The 16,577-nt window shown below is 35.2% G+C and overlaps 1 protein-coding gene across 1 annotated transcript; it reads left to right on the top strand.

Annotated features, from left to right (window-relative positions):
- The first annotated feature begins 5,335 nt into the window (after positions 1 to 5,335).
- On the top strand, positions 5,336 to 15,301 carry LOC127831879 (cytochrome P450 2U1-like). Its single transcript, XM_052356955.1, has 6 exons — positions 5,336 to 5,619; positions 8,630 to 8,842; positions 10,278 to 10,416; positions 10,710 to 10,975; positions 12,678 to 12,811; positions 13,516 to 15,301. The coding sequence occupies exons 3-6, from the start codon at positions 10,395 to 10,397 to the stop codon at positions 13,730 to 13,732; spliced, it is 639 nt and encodes a 212-aa protein (XP_052212915.1). The 5' UTR covers positions 5,336 to 5,619; positions 8,630 to 8,842; positions 10,278 to 10,394; the 3' UTR covers positions 13,733 to 15,301.
- The last annotated feature ends 1,276 nt before the right edge of the window (positions 15,302 to 16,577 follow it).

Here is a 16,577-nt window from a genome sequence, read left to right as displayed (position 1 = left end):
CGTGATTAAGCAGTTTCTCCATTGTGAACAATTACGTTTAGATAGTAGCCCCAAAATGGCGATAGATGAATTATCATCAAGCATCCAAATGTTGAAGGCGGCAATGTGGGCGGTTCGTAACAACAATTTAATTGTTTATAAATTCTATAAAGCACTGTCATGCGTAGCTTTGCACCTTTTTAAACGTGCGAATCATGCCTCTTACTGTTCCCCCAGTCGAAGGGACTTATATATGCGTATTACAGTACGCTGCTAAGTCTATACAATAATGCAAGGTAACCATCGTTGGCACAGCCTCTCCATATTTTTTTTAATTAATTTATGGTAGTGCAGCAATCGAAAGCAAATGCCCAAACTATTTCTAAGAAGAGCCTCATATGTGAAATAAAAAATATAGGGTTTTATGTATAGAAGGTTACATGTTTAACAACAGAAGATCATAATATGCATAATGACAAAAAATAGAAAAAGCCTGGTATTCGCACAGTCTACGATTTTGCGTAGGTGTGTGAACAGTGAATGAATTGAATGCTCCATGATTCGAGGCTACGTGTTAATAATTATAAGCAATATGAACTTGTGTGATGCATATAATTCATATTTTATTATCCAATCACTGTTGTGATCTGTCAGCCATGTTTATCAGAACCATGACTGGAATAGCTAGATTGTGAAATATTAATATTAATTATATCCAAGTTTGTGGGAAAAATAAGGAAAGGTGTACCCTTATGATTTATGGAGTCAAATAGACGTAAAACCCGTTTATTGGAAGGTTGGCCTCTGCCGTCCATAGTTCAGTCCTACGTACAAATTCCTGAAGATGACTCACTAGAAACATCACTTTACAATCTCTTTGTAGTTGCATCATTCCGAATGATTGTGCAACTTTCACATTTTTCGTTTAATTGTATCGCTTATTACAGTAGCCTATCGATCATGAAAACTGCGTGGGTCGGTGAATTGAAGTCGCCTTCTTTCGTCTGCACAACTCTACTGGCCGCTTTGTACGGGGTAAAATCCGCGGTGATGCAATGCGTAACCGATCCCGTCCTGTGATAACGGGCGCTGTAAGCACGGTAGCGTGATTTTATGTGAGCGTTCAGAGGCGCGGTTGAGAAAAGAAGGCAATTACGGAGCACTTGAATATATTTAAGATAAATCGAGTTGGTTGTTAAATAATTTATAATTGGATGCTGCGACCAACGTTGCGCATCGAAATGGACGATAGTGGAGGAAAATGTTAAGTATTAGAACAATTTATATTCAAAATGAAAAGAATGCACAACTTAATAAGATAACAGTAAAGAAATAATTATTATGAGTTCAATCCACTTGAAACAAGAGCTGTCTCCATCGGAAGACATATGCCCCCGAAAAACGCTTTTTCGACACATGCATACCAAATATGAAGGTTAGATCTGAAGCGACATAGAAGTTATGAGCATTTTTCGAAACCTAAACGCAAAGTGTGGCGGACAGACGGACGGACGGACAGACAGACGGACGGACAGTGCGACTGCTATATGCCACCCTACCTGGGGCATAAAAAGCAATGACTTAAAAATATGTATAACATGAGTTATCAATAACTATCGACTGTCTCGACCGTCTCCTATTAATACTGATTTATACCATTTGTAGTGAAATAGATACAAATATGGTAATCAAACACAGTAAAAGGAAATGATAGTTATAATAGTTTTATATAGTAATGTGTATTATATAATCTAAGTCTTTATGTTATTGAAGACTTACATGAGTTTATTGAAATCAAAGGTAGAGATCAACAAATATACACACACAAATGGAAAGAAAGTGAATGAAAAAATAAAACGTATTAAATATCTCGGTAATGAGCAATTAGTCGGCTAATGAAATAAACTATAAACACAAGGATAGATCATATAATGTTTTAAATGATCGATCCATGGATTTGCATACACATTAACATTTTTATTCTACACTTGTAAATACAATATTAGTATAAAGTATGCACTGCAATATCATTCCAGGCGAATGGAATATCGCTAGAACCTGACGAAGAAATTAAACAGTCCCTATTTGCTGACGACGCAACTTATTTTTTAAATGACAATATTGACTCATTCAATAATCTTATAGAATCGCTTACCCTTTTTGGAATGGCATCGGGTCTTAAACTTAACAAAAGTAAATGCACTGTGCTACGAGTAGGTAAATTTAAACAAAGTAGTATTCAACTTAAAAAAGAAATGAAATTCCACTGGACATCAGATGAAGCAACAACGTTAGGAATAACCTTTACAAACAATGAAAATGAAACAGTTCTAAAAAACATACTGCCTAAATTACAAAAATTTAAAAATTGTTTAAAATCATGGCAGCATCGTAAACTTACACTAATCGGAAAAAACACGGTGTTGAAAACATTTGCACTCCCTAAACTAATTTATACACTAACAGTTCTCCCAAACCCACCAAATGATATTATAAAAGATATACAATCAGAAATATTTAATTTCATATGGGACGGTAAACCTGATAAAATTAAGCGAACTCAGTTAATTCAATCTGTAGAAAATGGAGGTATCCAATTAACGGACATCGACTCATTCTTGAATGCAATCAAATGCAGCTGGGTTAAAAGATATCTAGATAATACCAATACAAGTAAATGGAAATTATTCTACCAGGAAATCCTAACGAAATATGGTGACTCCTTACTTTTTGAATGTAACATCAGCAATACCATTTTGCATGAAATTGCAAACGAAAACATTTTTCTGTCTAATGTTTTATCGGCATGGACTAATGTTACTCATAATCTAGAAACCAAAATCACCAGTAAAACTATTTTATGGAACAATAAAGACATAACTTCAAACAATAAGACTTTTTTCTATAAACATTGGTTTGAAAAAAGCATTAAATATGTCGACCATTTGTATGATTACAGAATAAAAGACTTCTATTCTTTTGAGAATATATGTTATATATACGGAATACCTTCGGGCAATTTCCTAATGTATTACACATTTATTAAAAGCATACCCATACATATTAAATCTACAATTAATACAAATAACACACCGTGTACTCAAACATCATTCACGGAAAACATACTTGCAAAACAAAACAAAACAAACAAAATATTTTACAAACTACAAATTAAACACCCTGCAGAAAACTCCAAGATTCAAAATAAATGGCGAAGCCTTCTTCGAGAACAAGAATTTAATTGGAAACAAATATTTATCATGCCATATAAAACAACTATTGATAGCACACTGAGAAATTTTCAATATAAATATGTTCATAGAATCATAGCTACAAATAAATACCTTTTTAAATGCAACCTATCCAACACAAATTTATGTGATATATGCAGCGAGCACATTGAAACAATAGAACACCTTTTCTGGGAGTGCAAACATATTCAAATTCTATGGAACCAGTTAACAACATTTCTAGAGAACCAACAATTAAAATTAAAACTGTCTCTCTTAAATATCAGTTTCGGTGTGAATAATTTTAAAATACCAGAAATTAATAACACTGTGAACCACATTATCATATTAATGAAATATTTTATATCTAGCTTCAAATACAAAAAACAAATACCTACTTTCAACTGTTTTATAAACTATTTAAAACTAAAGATCCAAATTGAAAAAGAAATAGCCCTCAATAATGATAAACTTCATATTTTTGAACAAAAATGGAAACGCATAAACTTTCATAACCCAGTCCAGTTGTCTTCTTCTTAACTCTACGCAACTCATCTATAGGATTGATTATTACATTTAAAAATAACAGCATACACCACATGCAACCAAAGCAAAAAAAAACAAAACAGTATATCCTAGCATATCATGTATAATATGTGTTTGACATAATTACTGTTGTATTATACCACTTTTGTTCTTGCTTATGCACATATTTACATTGTATGTTTTATATTGAATAAAAAAAAAATCATTCCAGGCGAAAATCAAGTATTGTTTCGTTTAAAGATATAGCTCTTACTTAAGCAAGATTGCATACATTAAAACGATTTTATTTTGTGTTTTAGTCAGTAGATTGCAATTAACAACGATTATTATGTTGTTTTTATCATGAGATAGCAAATCAATGTTTTATTAAGATTGAAACAGTTTGTTTGTAAATAAGTACACACTGTAATGGACCAGTATACATTATTAATCGCTCGACCAAGTCATAGTTCAATGCAGATCTCGGACGTTACATGTTCTGATAATTATGTTGGTGTAAATAATCGTGCTTAGTGTTGGGACGTAAATTATGTGTTACTTATGATGTAATAATGATTTTCGAGAACGACTACAAAAAGGATTTGATAGACCTTTATGGCTCGTATGCTCTTAGAACAATTGACTAAATGCAAAGTAAATTAATACCATTAACTAAAGGTCGCCTTGGCGTAGTGAATATGTGGTCCACCTAGCGACTGGGGTAGGGGTGGGGGTTAAGCCACTAAGTCATAGTTCTCTGGTTCAAGTCTCGTATTTGACATTATTGACACGAATCATTGACCTTTAATCTGCTGGATAAAATGTGACATTCATATTCAGACACTTGTTACCGAAGTTACATAACTGGGTTATTGTGTTACTTGTATTGTTATCATATATACATACACTGGTATGACAATATATTTTAAAAGTAGATTAAGTACGTTAAACAAAAGTCACGAAGGTATTGTAAAAATGTATGTGTACTTTTTATGAGCTGTGTCGACACATGTAATTTGATATAGGAATTCTTAACTGAATCACCACTGCACCGTTCCAGTTGCGAATTTTCTGATATTCATTACAGCTGAGACGGCCGAAAACGTCTTCATTCTTCGAATGATGAACGGGTAATTTAGGCCAGGTCTTAATCTATCGTAGTGTTGAATAGCTTTATCCATACGGTTGAATAACAAACTTTAATTGTAAATGTTGATCTTGAACTTCAATGTGGCAATTTTGTTTATCGAGTGATAGGGTTATATATATATAAAGTCCGAAGTGTAATAGACAGTATTCATTGATAAAATAATAATACCGTCGAGTTAAATGGGATTAAAAAGAGTGTTAATAGCGTTACGTAGATCATCGTCTTCAATGTGTTCTAGAGAAGGAATGAAAGAAGGACCAAACACGAATTCCTATAAAAGCCAGGCATCGACAACGACGTGTCCGAATATGCATATTGTTCCGTTTAATGTTAGTAAGAAGGGAATACTGCATCAATATTTTCACGATATTCGTAAAACGTTCGGATCAGTGACTTATTTTCGTTTTCCTTTTGTTAAAAAAATGCTTTGTGTTAAACACGATAGAATCGACATTGGAATGTTTACAACATACGGCCACGGACGGCCGATAAGGTCTGTTTTTACAAGACTATGTGCTAGAGAATACTCGATTTTCGTTCCAAAACTATTGCGATAAGAGTGATAAACAAAAGGAAATAATAAAAGAACACCTACACATCATTGTTAAACATTATAAAACAGATTTTTATCCTGAAATTTTTAAGATAGTATGCGCAATAGCACATCGACAGCAACTCGATATAGAACTGGATTTTTATATCAAACAATTACTGAGTGATGTATTCTCGAAATTGGTAAGTTATTTCCATAATTCTGATTCATTTACTATCCATTTTCTGGTTTTAAGTTCCAGTCACGACATAATGAGTTCAAAATATGTCTGCCAATCACATTTCGTACAACTATTTTATTCACAACGTTTTCCTTTGTTGTCGATGAAAACAGTTTCCTCGTTGTTGCTAACTCAAAGGTCGTATTCGGTCACTTGGTTAATAGGCTAAGTCATATAATAAAATATACACGCTTTGACAAAGTATGTGTTTGATCATAGTGAATAAATACGTGATCAACATACGCCGTTCTAAATGTATCAACTTAAAGTTGAAAAAAAAACTTTGTAAAACATATTTAAAAAAAGAAATACACTCATGTGTCGGTCGCAGATTAAGTTTTACTTAACTTGATACGCGCTACTAAAGACGACTTTCAACATCAAAGATATGTTACATTATGTAAATGTGATCAGCTATAGATCACTTATCCATTTACTTAGTACAAGCTAATCCACCAACGCATGTGCAAAGAAATTAAATACTAAGACTATGAGATGGCGCATTGTTTTAAAAAGTGAACATATTTAAACTGTATTGGTTTTATTTCTGTTATCCCAACAATTCGTATTATAATCAACCAATAGCTGCTTTTTTAAAAGAACAAAAACAACGTCTTTAACATACGTAAGATGGTGAAAGCTATAAAAAAAAATGAATTGCCATTTAAAATTCACAACGTTACTTTATCTAGTCCAATGCAAAACTTAAATTGTACCATGTTTACATCTGTTTATTAAACTGGCTACATATAATTAAAGCAACAATATAAATGCAGACAACATAAATGTCATGCAAATGATTTAAACTTGGGATAGTTAAAAGCTTTCTGACGTTAAGTATTCGTAACTTGACGTTAACGTTTTTATTCTAGTAGAAACGCGTAGAGAACTTACGTATTTCGACAGACCACATCGTCAAATATACGGTATTCGAATTACATATTTCATGATCAGATAAAAATAGACTGTTAAGTCTAACAAATCGCAAACGTTTCTTTTTAGCATAAGCCTTAAGAAAATGAATTTATTTGAAAGTAAAATAGCTGGCTAATGCTATAATGAGCAATTTTATCGATACTTGTTGCTAGTGAAGCGCGTAGAAAATAGTAAATAAATACGAAGGCGTACTTAAAGGGGCCTTTTCACAGATTTTGGCATAGTTGAAGTTTTTCATTAAATGCTTTATATTGATAAATGTAAACATTGGATCTTAAAAGCTTCAGAAAAAAAATCCAGAAAAAAAATAAAAAAGGAAAAAAAGTAGCCGGTACCAGGGCTCGAACCAGTGACCCCCGGAGTCCTGGTGATAGTCTGAAGTAAAAACGCATTATGCCTCTCGGCTATTCCGCCGGATATACACAGTATAAGTATTTTTACTTTATATAAGCAATCTTCGTAGTTTCGTAAATTCAAATGACAACAACAGAACTCTCCAAATTATTCAATCGTTTCGCGTTGCAACGCTTTATAATTTTTAGGTTTTCAAATCGTCAAAAGATACATATAATGGCTATATTGGACTATGGTAAATGTTCAGTAATACTGTTTTCTCACAAATATCATAAATAAAACAAAAATTTGTGAATCTGAAACAACTTTTTTTCAATTTTGTCAATTTACCAAACCGTGAACAGATCCCTTTAAAAGGAGCGTACAAATCAATCACGCGATTCGGTGGTATATAAAACATTGAAATTTAAGACAGCTATTAGCACATGTGTATGGTGAATGAGTTCGGATATTATGAACATCTGAATAAAAGTTATTTTTCAGAACGCTTTTTGTGTTGCTATTTAAGAGTTATCAAAAGGGAACTATTGTGAACTATGATTTATTATTTCATGTCAGACAGAAATCTGTTAGCATACCAAAATGTTGTAAATTGTAATTTTTAACACATCTGCTTGTATATTGATAACAAAACAATTAAAATTAAAAGCAAATACATATAGTGTAATACACATGGCGTTACAAGTTATGTCTTTAATACAAAGCACGTGCCAAAAACTTAAGGGTGTGACATTAAACGCGTTGACGGGAACGCTCCGCAAGGGCGGAAGCTCTCGGGTGCTACGGGGACCAAAAGGGTTACCCGTACTTGGAAATAGTATTGAGCTCGACGCGAGCCAAGCTCATCAACTGTTCACACGATGGAGTAAGCAGTATGGTAAAATATTCCGACTCAAAGTGTTCGGCAAAAATGTGGTAGTAATTTCGGACGCTAACACGCTGCGCGCGGCGTTTTCGTCCGGGGCGCTTGGTAAACATTTGAACGACAGGGCCGAAAATATCACCAAAGAAGTGTTCTATGGGCGGAAGCACATGGGCTTTGCGAATCTGAATGACCAAACTGTATTCCTGAGAAATGTATTGAGACGAAAGGTGCTTCATTATCAAATGTGCAATAGCATTTTCGTAGAGGCGTGTTCAACAACTATAAGCAATTTTGCGATGAACTTAAATAACGGTGCAGAAACGATCGACCCCGACGCGTTGATAAAAGAATTTCTCACGCAGCTTAATTCCACTATTGTAAGTAAATTGGTGTTGGCCGTTTAAAACTTGAAGTATCGTTTAAGTATATTAAATAACTGCTAGCCGATGAATTTTAATCAATAATGGATATACTAACGTTAAAAAGTACAAACACATAATATAAAGGTTCAAATACAACTACATGCATTTATATTACGTACATTCAAAACAACGGTGATGAAGATGATGACATTGTTGATGATTATGATGATGTAGTTGTTATTATTGATGATAATGATGATAATGATAATGTTGCTGATGCTGATGCTGCTGATGCTGCTGTTACTGCTGCTGCTGATGATGATGATGTAGTTGTTATTATTGATTATCATGATGCTGATGCTGATGCTGCTGATGATGATGATGCTCATAATGCTGCTGCTGCTGCTGCTGCTGCTGCTGCTGATGATGATGATGATGATGATGATGTTTTTAAGCTTATTGGAGAGAGCCTTCCTGACGATGACCCTGAAGTGGAAGCCCTGTGGGAGTTTATCGATAGTCTCTACCGTCTACTTCCGCCATCCATAGACGCTCCTTTGCGAGCATTCCCATGCTTACGCCACTTGCCAATCAAACATGGCCGTTACTTTCGGTCGGCGATAGACGCCCGAGACAGGGTGACGCGACGGTATTTTGACACGCAAAAGGTAAATCACGTTTTATCACTGTATCACATCAATTTAAGCTCAAGCATGTTTTATTTGTTATATTTCAGCGGACGGCTTTTTGATAGACCGTTAATTTTTGTCTATCTGAAAATAATAATTAATTAATTTGTATAGCTTTATAATAATAAATATATCAATATACGTAACATCTTGTACGACATGGCGCTTTAATATATCTTTGATGTACTGGCAATGTATCCATGGCCTTGATTCAGACAACGACCAAGTCCTTTGTATTCATTTACGAACGACATATTGTACATTAATGGAATCAATTAAAATGATATATCACTTCAAAATCCAATACATTAAACAGTAAATCTAAATTTATAACCCGGAAAATGTTGCTAGCAATATTACATTATCCAATATAATGATTTATGGAAAATGTAGATTTATGTTGGAGTTCAGGACTTTTATACTCAGACATATTTGTTAATTCACATAATAAGGTCAATATAATTTAAATAACATATGATATGGCTATGTTGGTGTATATTTCAAAATAAAAACTGCACACAAACATTTGGGTACTTAATATGACGAATTCAGAACATGTGTCGCATCTATTATGGTCACCTACCTGGTTTATAATATGTTGATCCCAGTTGTGCAATATCAAGCATCAATTTAGAATTAAAATCTATGTCCCAACAGATCCTGCCACAAATTTAACATGAAAACATCTAAATAATGCAATCAATTTTTATATCACGTTTTTCCGTTTATACTAGGCGTACTAGCATTTCAAACAACAGGGCGTGTGGGAGGTGTCTGCGATATTGATGTGAATCCCATATTTAAACCATTAATGCCTAGTGGATTCTCCCATCCTTCTAAATTGGATCAATTTATTTCAAAAATAAGGGATGTCTAGTAAATTTATTTCTATATTTAGAATATTTCTTTCAGAAATTCCTTTAAGAAAACAGCGCAGACCCTGATGAGACGCCGCATCATTCGCTGTTTGCCAAGACTTTTTTTCTAGACGCTAGGCATAAATGGTTTAAGAGAAAGAATTGGTGGAGGAATTTGAACAATTGCATATCACGCGATAAGCTGTTTTAACACAGAGGGCCCTACAAGTATGAACTGATATGACTTTTATGTAAATAAAGCTCTAAACAATACTATCTTGACATATGGGAAATATATAAGTCCAGGGAAAAAATCAGGAGATAGATTCTTATAAACATCCTGTAGTATTTTGTTGAAGGCCAGTGCTCAATTGTCTGAACAACACATGACAATACATCGAATGCAAACAACTAAACTGGGACAATGATTTAAACTGGGTATTACAACTCGACTTGGAACAGTTAATGCAATGCCTTTGGGTTTCAAACCGACTAACAATTCGTAGCAACGCTGGAAATGTGTTTTCCCTGAACGCTGACGTCATAGTTTATTCCAGTCGACGTACAAGGAGGGTCACTTGCGCGGCCTGATCGACATCTGTCTAAGGATCCAACAACAGGCGCTAGCTACTTCCGGTACCTCGTGGCTCACGGACGACTACATCAAGGGGCTTATGCTCGACACGGTCGTGGCAGGTAACGTACACATAGGTCAATCAATGAAGCCCCAATTTGACAAATACTTAAAGATGTCGTTTTGGAATCGCTTTGTACGGACATCTAATGCCTACGGTGATGTACTTATACTCGATTTATTTACACTGCCAAAAAAGATAACGATCTACATAATACTTCGAGGCAGAACCGTATCCTAAACCAGTTAGAATTTAACTCAATCAGTGAAAATGGTAATCTTTGCAACGGACATTTTTCCACCTATTATAGACATAAGTCGACGAGACATAACTTCATGTTTTTGTTTGTTTAAGGAATGTCCGAAATGATTAAGAGCATCCGAATGCTAATTCTTCTCATGTGCCGTCACCAAGACGTTCAATCACGTGTCAACACAGAAATTCGTGACGTCATTGGTCCTGTTGGAACGCCATCGACCAATCATCGCGAAGCAATGACATATACGCAAGCGGTGATCATGGAAATGCTTCGTTACGTCAGTCAAACCCCACTCGCAATTCCACACAAGTGCAATGAAGACGTAGTGCTCGATGGGTATGCCATATTAAAGGACACAGCGGTAAGAATTGTGGCCCATCGGGGGAAAAATGTCTCATGTTTAACAATCTGTTACTTTCAAGTTTTCCAACTGACCTCACAAAAATATGTTGGCTTAAAGTCACACAAACAATCAGTATGTTTCCAGATTGCAATCTGAATTAACAAAAAACATATGTTACCAAGTGAACCCGCGCATACAATATGATTTGTTTATCAACAAAGCTAACGTGAACATGTAATTATCATATTATTTTGTCATAAGAGTCAATGTTCCCTCTTCCTTAGTGGAACATTGGCTTTAATGTAAACAACTTAAGTTATGCGTTGTTTATCTTAAATCTAAGGCTTACGTTAGTGGAAAAATATTCATAAAACTGACAGATTTTATTGATCTAATGCCTGCCAATTCGTAAACACTTAGTTCAATATCCAGTATATTTAATAGTTTTACTTGTATGAAAAAAATACTTTCGTTCATTCCATCATCCTCATTCATGCATATTAAATACGTCGATAGCAGCCGGGTACATAAACGTTCGCGTCAGTTAACGACATGCGATTGTTTACGGGTAGATCTACCATTGTATTGACTATGTGCGTGTTGCCAGAAGACACAAACTTGCGATCAGTTATTTGGACTACTTTCCATATTGAATACGCTGATGTGACTAGCATCCTTTTACAAAACCGTTTTCAGCCCGCTTTATTTGGGGAAAAGTCCGCTAGCGGATCCTTTGTGTTCGCGATGTTGTATACTTGTGCAATGGTCGTCATGATAAATTTTAAATAAATATGACCGTTGATGTGTATTGTATGCGTGACTAATCTTCAAATTTAAGACACCCAATAATCCTTTACAACCAAAAATTAAATTGCCCTAAACGTTAAAACTGGTGTAACATTATTTTTGACTGATTCAGAAGTAACACAGGCTTTCAGCTGTATATGTTTATTTAAAGCGTCATATACATCCAGAGAGGGTAATCAAATGATTGTCAAGATGGCGACGTCCATGCCGAGGTATTTTACCCTTTATTACTCTTGTTTATTTGTGAAATGACGCTCAATTTCCAGCCATATCAGTAAGAAAGTATTAAGCGTTTATTTCGTATTTAAAATTCGCTTTATATATCAACTTTACTCGCTGCGAATTTTCTTAGTGGAGCTGTAATTAATTAATCTTACTTTGAAAATTCGGAGCGAGTAAAGTCGAGATATAGAGCTAATATAAATCCGAAATAAACCCTAGTGATTTTTTTGTTAATATGAATACAAAGTGAACGGCATTAACAATAATAACACAAGTAATAAATGGTATAAATCGGCGAAAAATACCCGACTTGACATGGACGTCGCCATCTTGACTATCACGTGATTATGAAATCTGAAATCGGACGTTTGATAAGATACATACATACCCCACAACAGAAGAAGTAAACAAACTACATGTACTAGCACATAGACAAAATTTGGGTCGCTTTTTTCAAGTAGATCATTCCGTGTTGTTTTTTTTATAATAGAAAATAAAAAATAGGGACGAGGTATTTTTTCTTGATCAAAATACCCATTCATTTTAATCATATCAAATTATCGTTTTAATTGACCAACAAATAAACGTACGCCTTTGTATGCGAACCATAATACTTACGAAATCCAGACACGTTTCCAAAGTCTAAAAACAGAAAACACATTGAATTATGAAATATTTTCTTATTATGCAGATATTACCAAACATCTGGGGAATACACCACGACGAGGATGTGTGGGGCGACCCCTGGGACTTCCGGCCGGAGCGCTTTCTTTGCGCGGAGGACGGAAAGAAGTTACTTCCGGCCGATCACAAATTCATGAAAACGTGAGTGTACTCTTTAACGTCCCAGAAATGGTTTTGATCGCGAAATTTGTTTAACTGCCGGCTCTTTAAAAAATTATTTGAATATCAGGTACTGACGCAACCATATGTACTTTTATGTATGATCCCGATTGTTATATCTACAAAAGCAATGAACATAATTTCAAATAAATTTCAATTTTTAGACAATAGTCGTTACATCACAGCTCATAAGAAAGCGCTATATTAACGTAGTTATTATCACAAATAATGTACGCACGTTTGATAAGGAATTACTGTAAAAATTGCGATGTTTTGAATAATTGATTTATAAGTTTTGGAGGCACTCCCTTGAAAGTGGTTCTTTAAAAGAGGACAACGACGTTCAATCAAGCGGCAATTATCATCTCTCCGCTCTGATGATGATAATGATGATGATGATGATGACGATGAGTGATGATGATGATCTTGATGATAATGATGGGGATGATGGGGATGATGGGGATTATGATGATGATGATGATGATGATGATGATGATGATGATGATGATGATGATGATGATGATGATGATGATTATGATGATTATGACGATGATGATAATTAACTCGTTAATAAACCTTATTTAGGGATTGTAAAGACAGTGAACTACATGCATATACTTTGAACGGGATATCAGTTATTTAATTTAATGTGATACAAGTATGTTATCGACGATATACTTTTTCAGACTGATCCCGTTCTCAGTTGGTAAAAGACGCTGTCCAGGCGAGGATTTTGCCATGTCACGTTTGTTCCTCGTGTTGACGTCACTACTTCAGCATCTGCACTTCCGGCCACCAGAAGGCGAGGAATTTCCGTCAGTGGATCCGAGACATTACATCAGAGAATACCCATATCCACTTCCGCTCTACAAATGTCGCGTCGAGGTCCGCATAGATTGCTAAGCATTGTGACAACTTTATATTTCGCAGTATTCTGGACTAATCATGTGATCTGCAGGCGCGCAATCTGTAACCGACGTTATTTTTATGAACAGGATTAGTGCGCACGAATAAACACTGGTACAAGAAGGTATACTGCTGATCACCACTAAAATAAGACATATGATTTTTGTATGTTAACTACGCTAACGTGTGTATTTATATTGATCAATATTTATGTCACATAATATAGTTTTTGAAATGCATGTGCCAAGCCGCAAAGTGGGTCCAATGACGCCACAAGAATGCCCTTACTGCTGTTGAACTGTTACCGAGTTGAATGTGTTCGTGAAATTTTGGCTACAGCTCTTACTGGTTCGCTGAATTACAATTTTAATTGAACTCTTATTTCAATATTAATAACAATACCATTTAAATTACACAAAAAAATGTCAACTGCAAACTATTATTTAATGAAAACTTGATCCATTCTCTAAAATGTTCATATTTATTCTTGTATAATCATTATTAATTATTGTGATCCTCAGCGATTTCCCATCAGTAAGTATCTTCTTTGGTGCTATCAGCCTAATGAATGCACTTGAGCTGACAGTCGTAGGTTACACTGAGTCTCGTTCTGGGATAACTGGGTTTAATGCACTGCGTTAATTGTCGTCCCGGATTAGCCTGTGCCGTCCGCATAGGCTAATCAGGGAAAAAATGGACCACATCACTGGATTTCGTTTAGAAGAGACATCATTTATGCGAATGGATCCATAAAACTAAAAAGCGTCGTCTCTGCAAAGCCTTATCTGGGACGACACCTTACGCATATCAAATCAAACAAAACCTAAAAACATTTCACACAATCATGTGCCGCTATGTATTTGTCCAAACGATCGTATTTCCGAATACATACGTTATCGATTATATTTTTACAACGCATGACGTCATGATTGTATTCTCACCAGGCATGTCATAATTTTATTACAAGTTATCGTTACTTAAAATGAAAGCTAGGAAGCCCAAACCTTTCATATACAAGACTGTATTTCGTTTCGAAACAGTTCAGGTGGCGCTTTTCTTCCACATAAAGATTTTGATTGCCTACAATTAACACAGTGAATTGGAAATTATTGGTACTTAAATCGCGTATACTAGTCTTGAAAACTGCCTTTGATCTTTCAAAATAAAAAACTTACGATAAGTATGGGGGTGTAGAAATATTAATGTTGCGGTTGAGTTATAAATCATGTTTATAACAATAAGGCACACGTTTCGATTTCGGTTATTCAAAATGTATGAACATTGACAACATTAACAATGTGTTTAGATATTGCTTAGATACGATTGAACAACATGAACCTGAACGAATGCGGCTATTGAATATGACGAAAGTAACTTTGGTATTTTCTCGTAATCTAACACATAATAATCATTCAATCGAAAGGGTGCACTCAGTTACTTGCTAATAACTTAATATGGGCATTCATTTACAAATGCATTTGTTATGAAGTTATTATATCTATAAATGGATAGGCATTGTTTTATTGCAGTTTGTTTGCATGTGTTTTGAATACGACGAGTGGCATCAGCAAGGTTTAAATGAAATTTATTTCAAAATACAAGATTTTTTTGTTGAAAATCTAAAATAATAATTACATAATAAAGATAATGTTTAAAAGAATGTTTGTTCTTATTTATTCTTATTTTGTTCCTAATTATATGGCATTGGACAGTTACGCAATCAAATTTAACTAGAAATGGCGCTGCATAGGCCGACGCGTATCCCCACGCCGCATGTTTGACCCAGGGACGCCCCAGGGTTGGTAATGGGGCCATGCATAGTTGAGTTTGACCGTATTGTCATAAGAGATGTTCAGTATCAATTTGAAGAAAATCGGTGTAGAAATGAAGACGTCAATGTAAAATAGCCTAAAAAATGAGTGAAAATCTCTGACCCGGCCCCACCCCAACCCCCATAACTTTTGACCCAGGGTTCAGATCAAAATTCCAAATAGTGCACTGTCGCACATATGCCAATAGCTGCCATGTATGTAACTTTCAAGGTTCTAGTGCTAATAGTGTATGAGGAGAAAGTGGCCAGGACGGACGGACGAACATAAGGCGGAGATAACCACAGATTAGATTTCAAAATCTAAACGCGGACCCTAAGTTCAAGGTCAAGGTCACAGGGGTCAAAAATTTCATGCACATGGAAAGGTGTTGTCCAGATACACATGCGTACCAATTATGAAAGCAATATCTGAAGAGACACAGTAGGAATCAGCCTTTTTCGAATCGCGGTCGCAGGAAAATCTCTCACCCGGCCCCAGCCCAACCCCCATAACTTTTGACCCAGGGGTCAGATCAAAATTCCAAATAGTGCACCGTCGCACATATGCTCATAGCTACCATGTGTGTAAGTTTCAAGGTTCTAGTGCTAGGACGGAGGACAGACGGCGGAGATAACCACATAATCCTCACCTTTTCTCCGAAAAGCGTGGAGATAATCAATGAAGAATAAATTGGGTGATAAAACATCACCGCCAGAAAAGATAGGATGACATTTGACCGCGTGTCGGTATTATTGAATGTGGTAAAACTATTTGGGATTGCAAGGGTCGCATTATGAAAACAAACTGTCCGCGCAAAGTGCTTGCGTTAAGATTATTAAATCAGTAAGAAATGTGTCATATTTCAGGAAGTATAACGCTGTGATAGTAACGCGAGTGTACTGTGGCGACAATTCAATAGCTTGGAGCTGATAACGTTAAAGAACTTTAATTAATCGACAAACTTCGGTGTAGTAAAACAATTTAAAAAACACACGCGAGATTAGGATGTGACATTGTGAGAAAACGAAGAG

Source organism: Dreissena polymorpha, chromosome 5, assembly GCF_020536995.1.
Source record: "Dreissena polymorpha isolate Duluth1 chromosome 5, UMN_Dpol_1.0, whole genome shotgun sequence".
Classification (NCBI taxonomy): domain Eukaryota; kingdom Metazoa; phylum Mollusca; class Bivalvia; order Myida; family Dreissenidae; genus Dreissena; species Dreissena polymorpha.
This window is presented reverse-complemented; position numbering and strand designations above follow the sequence as displayed.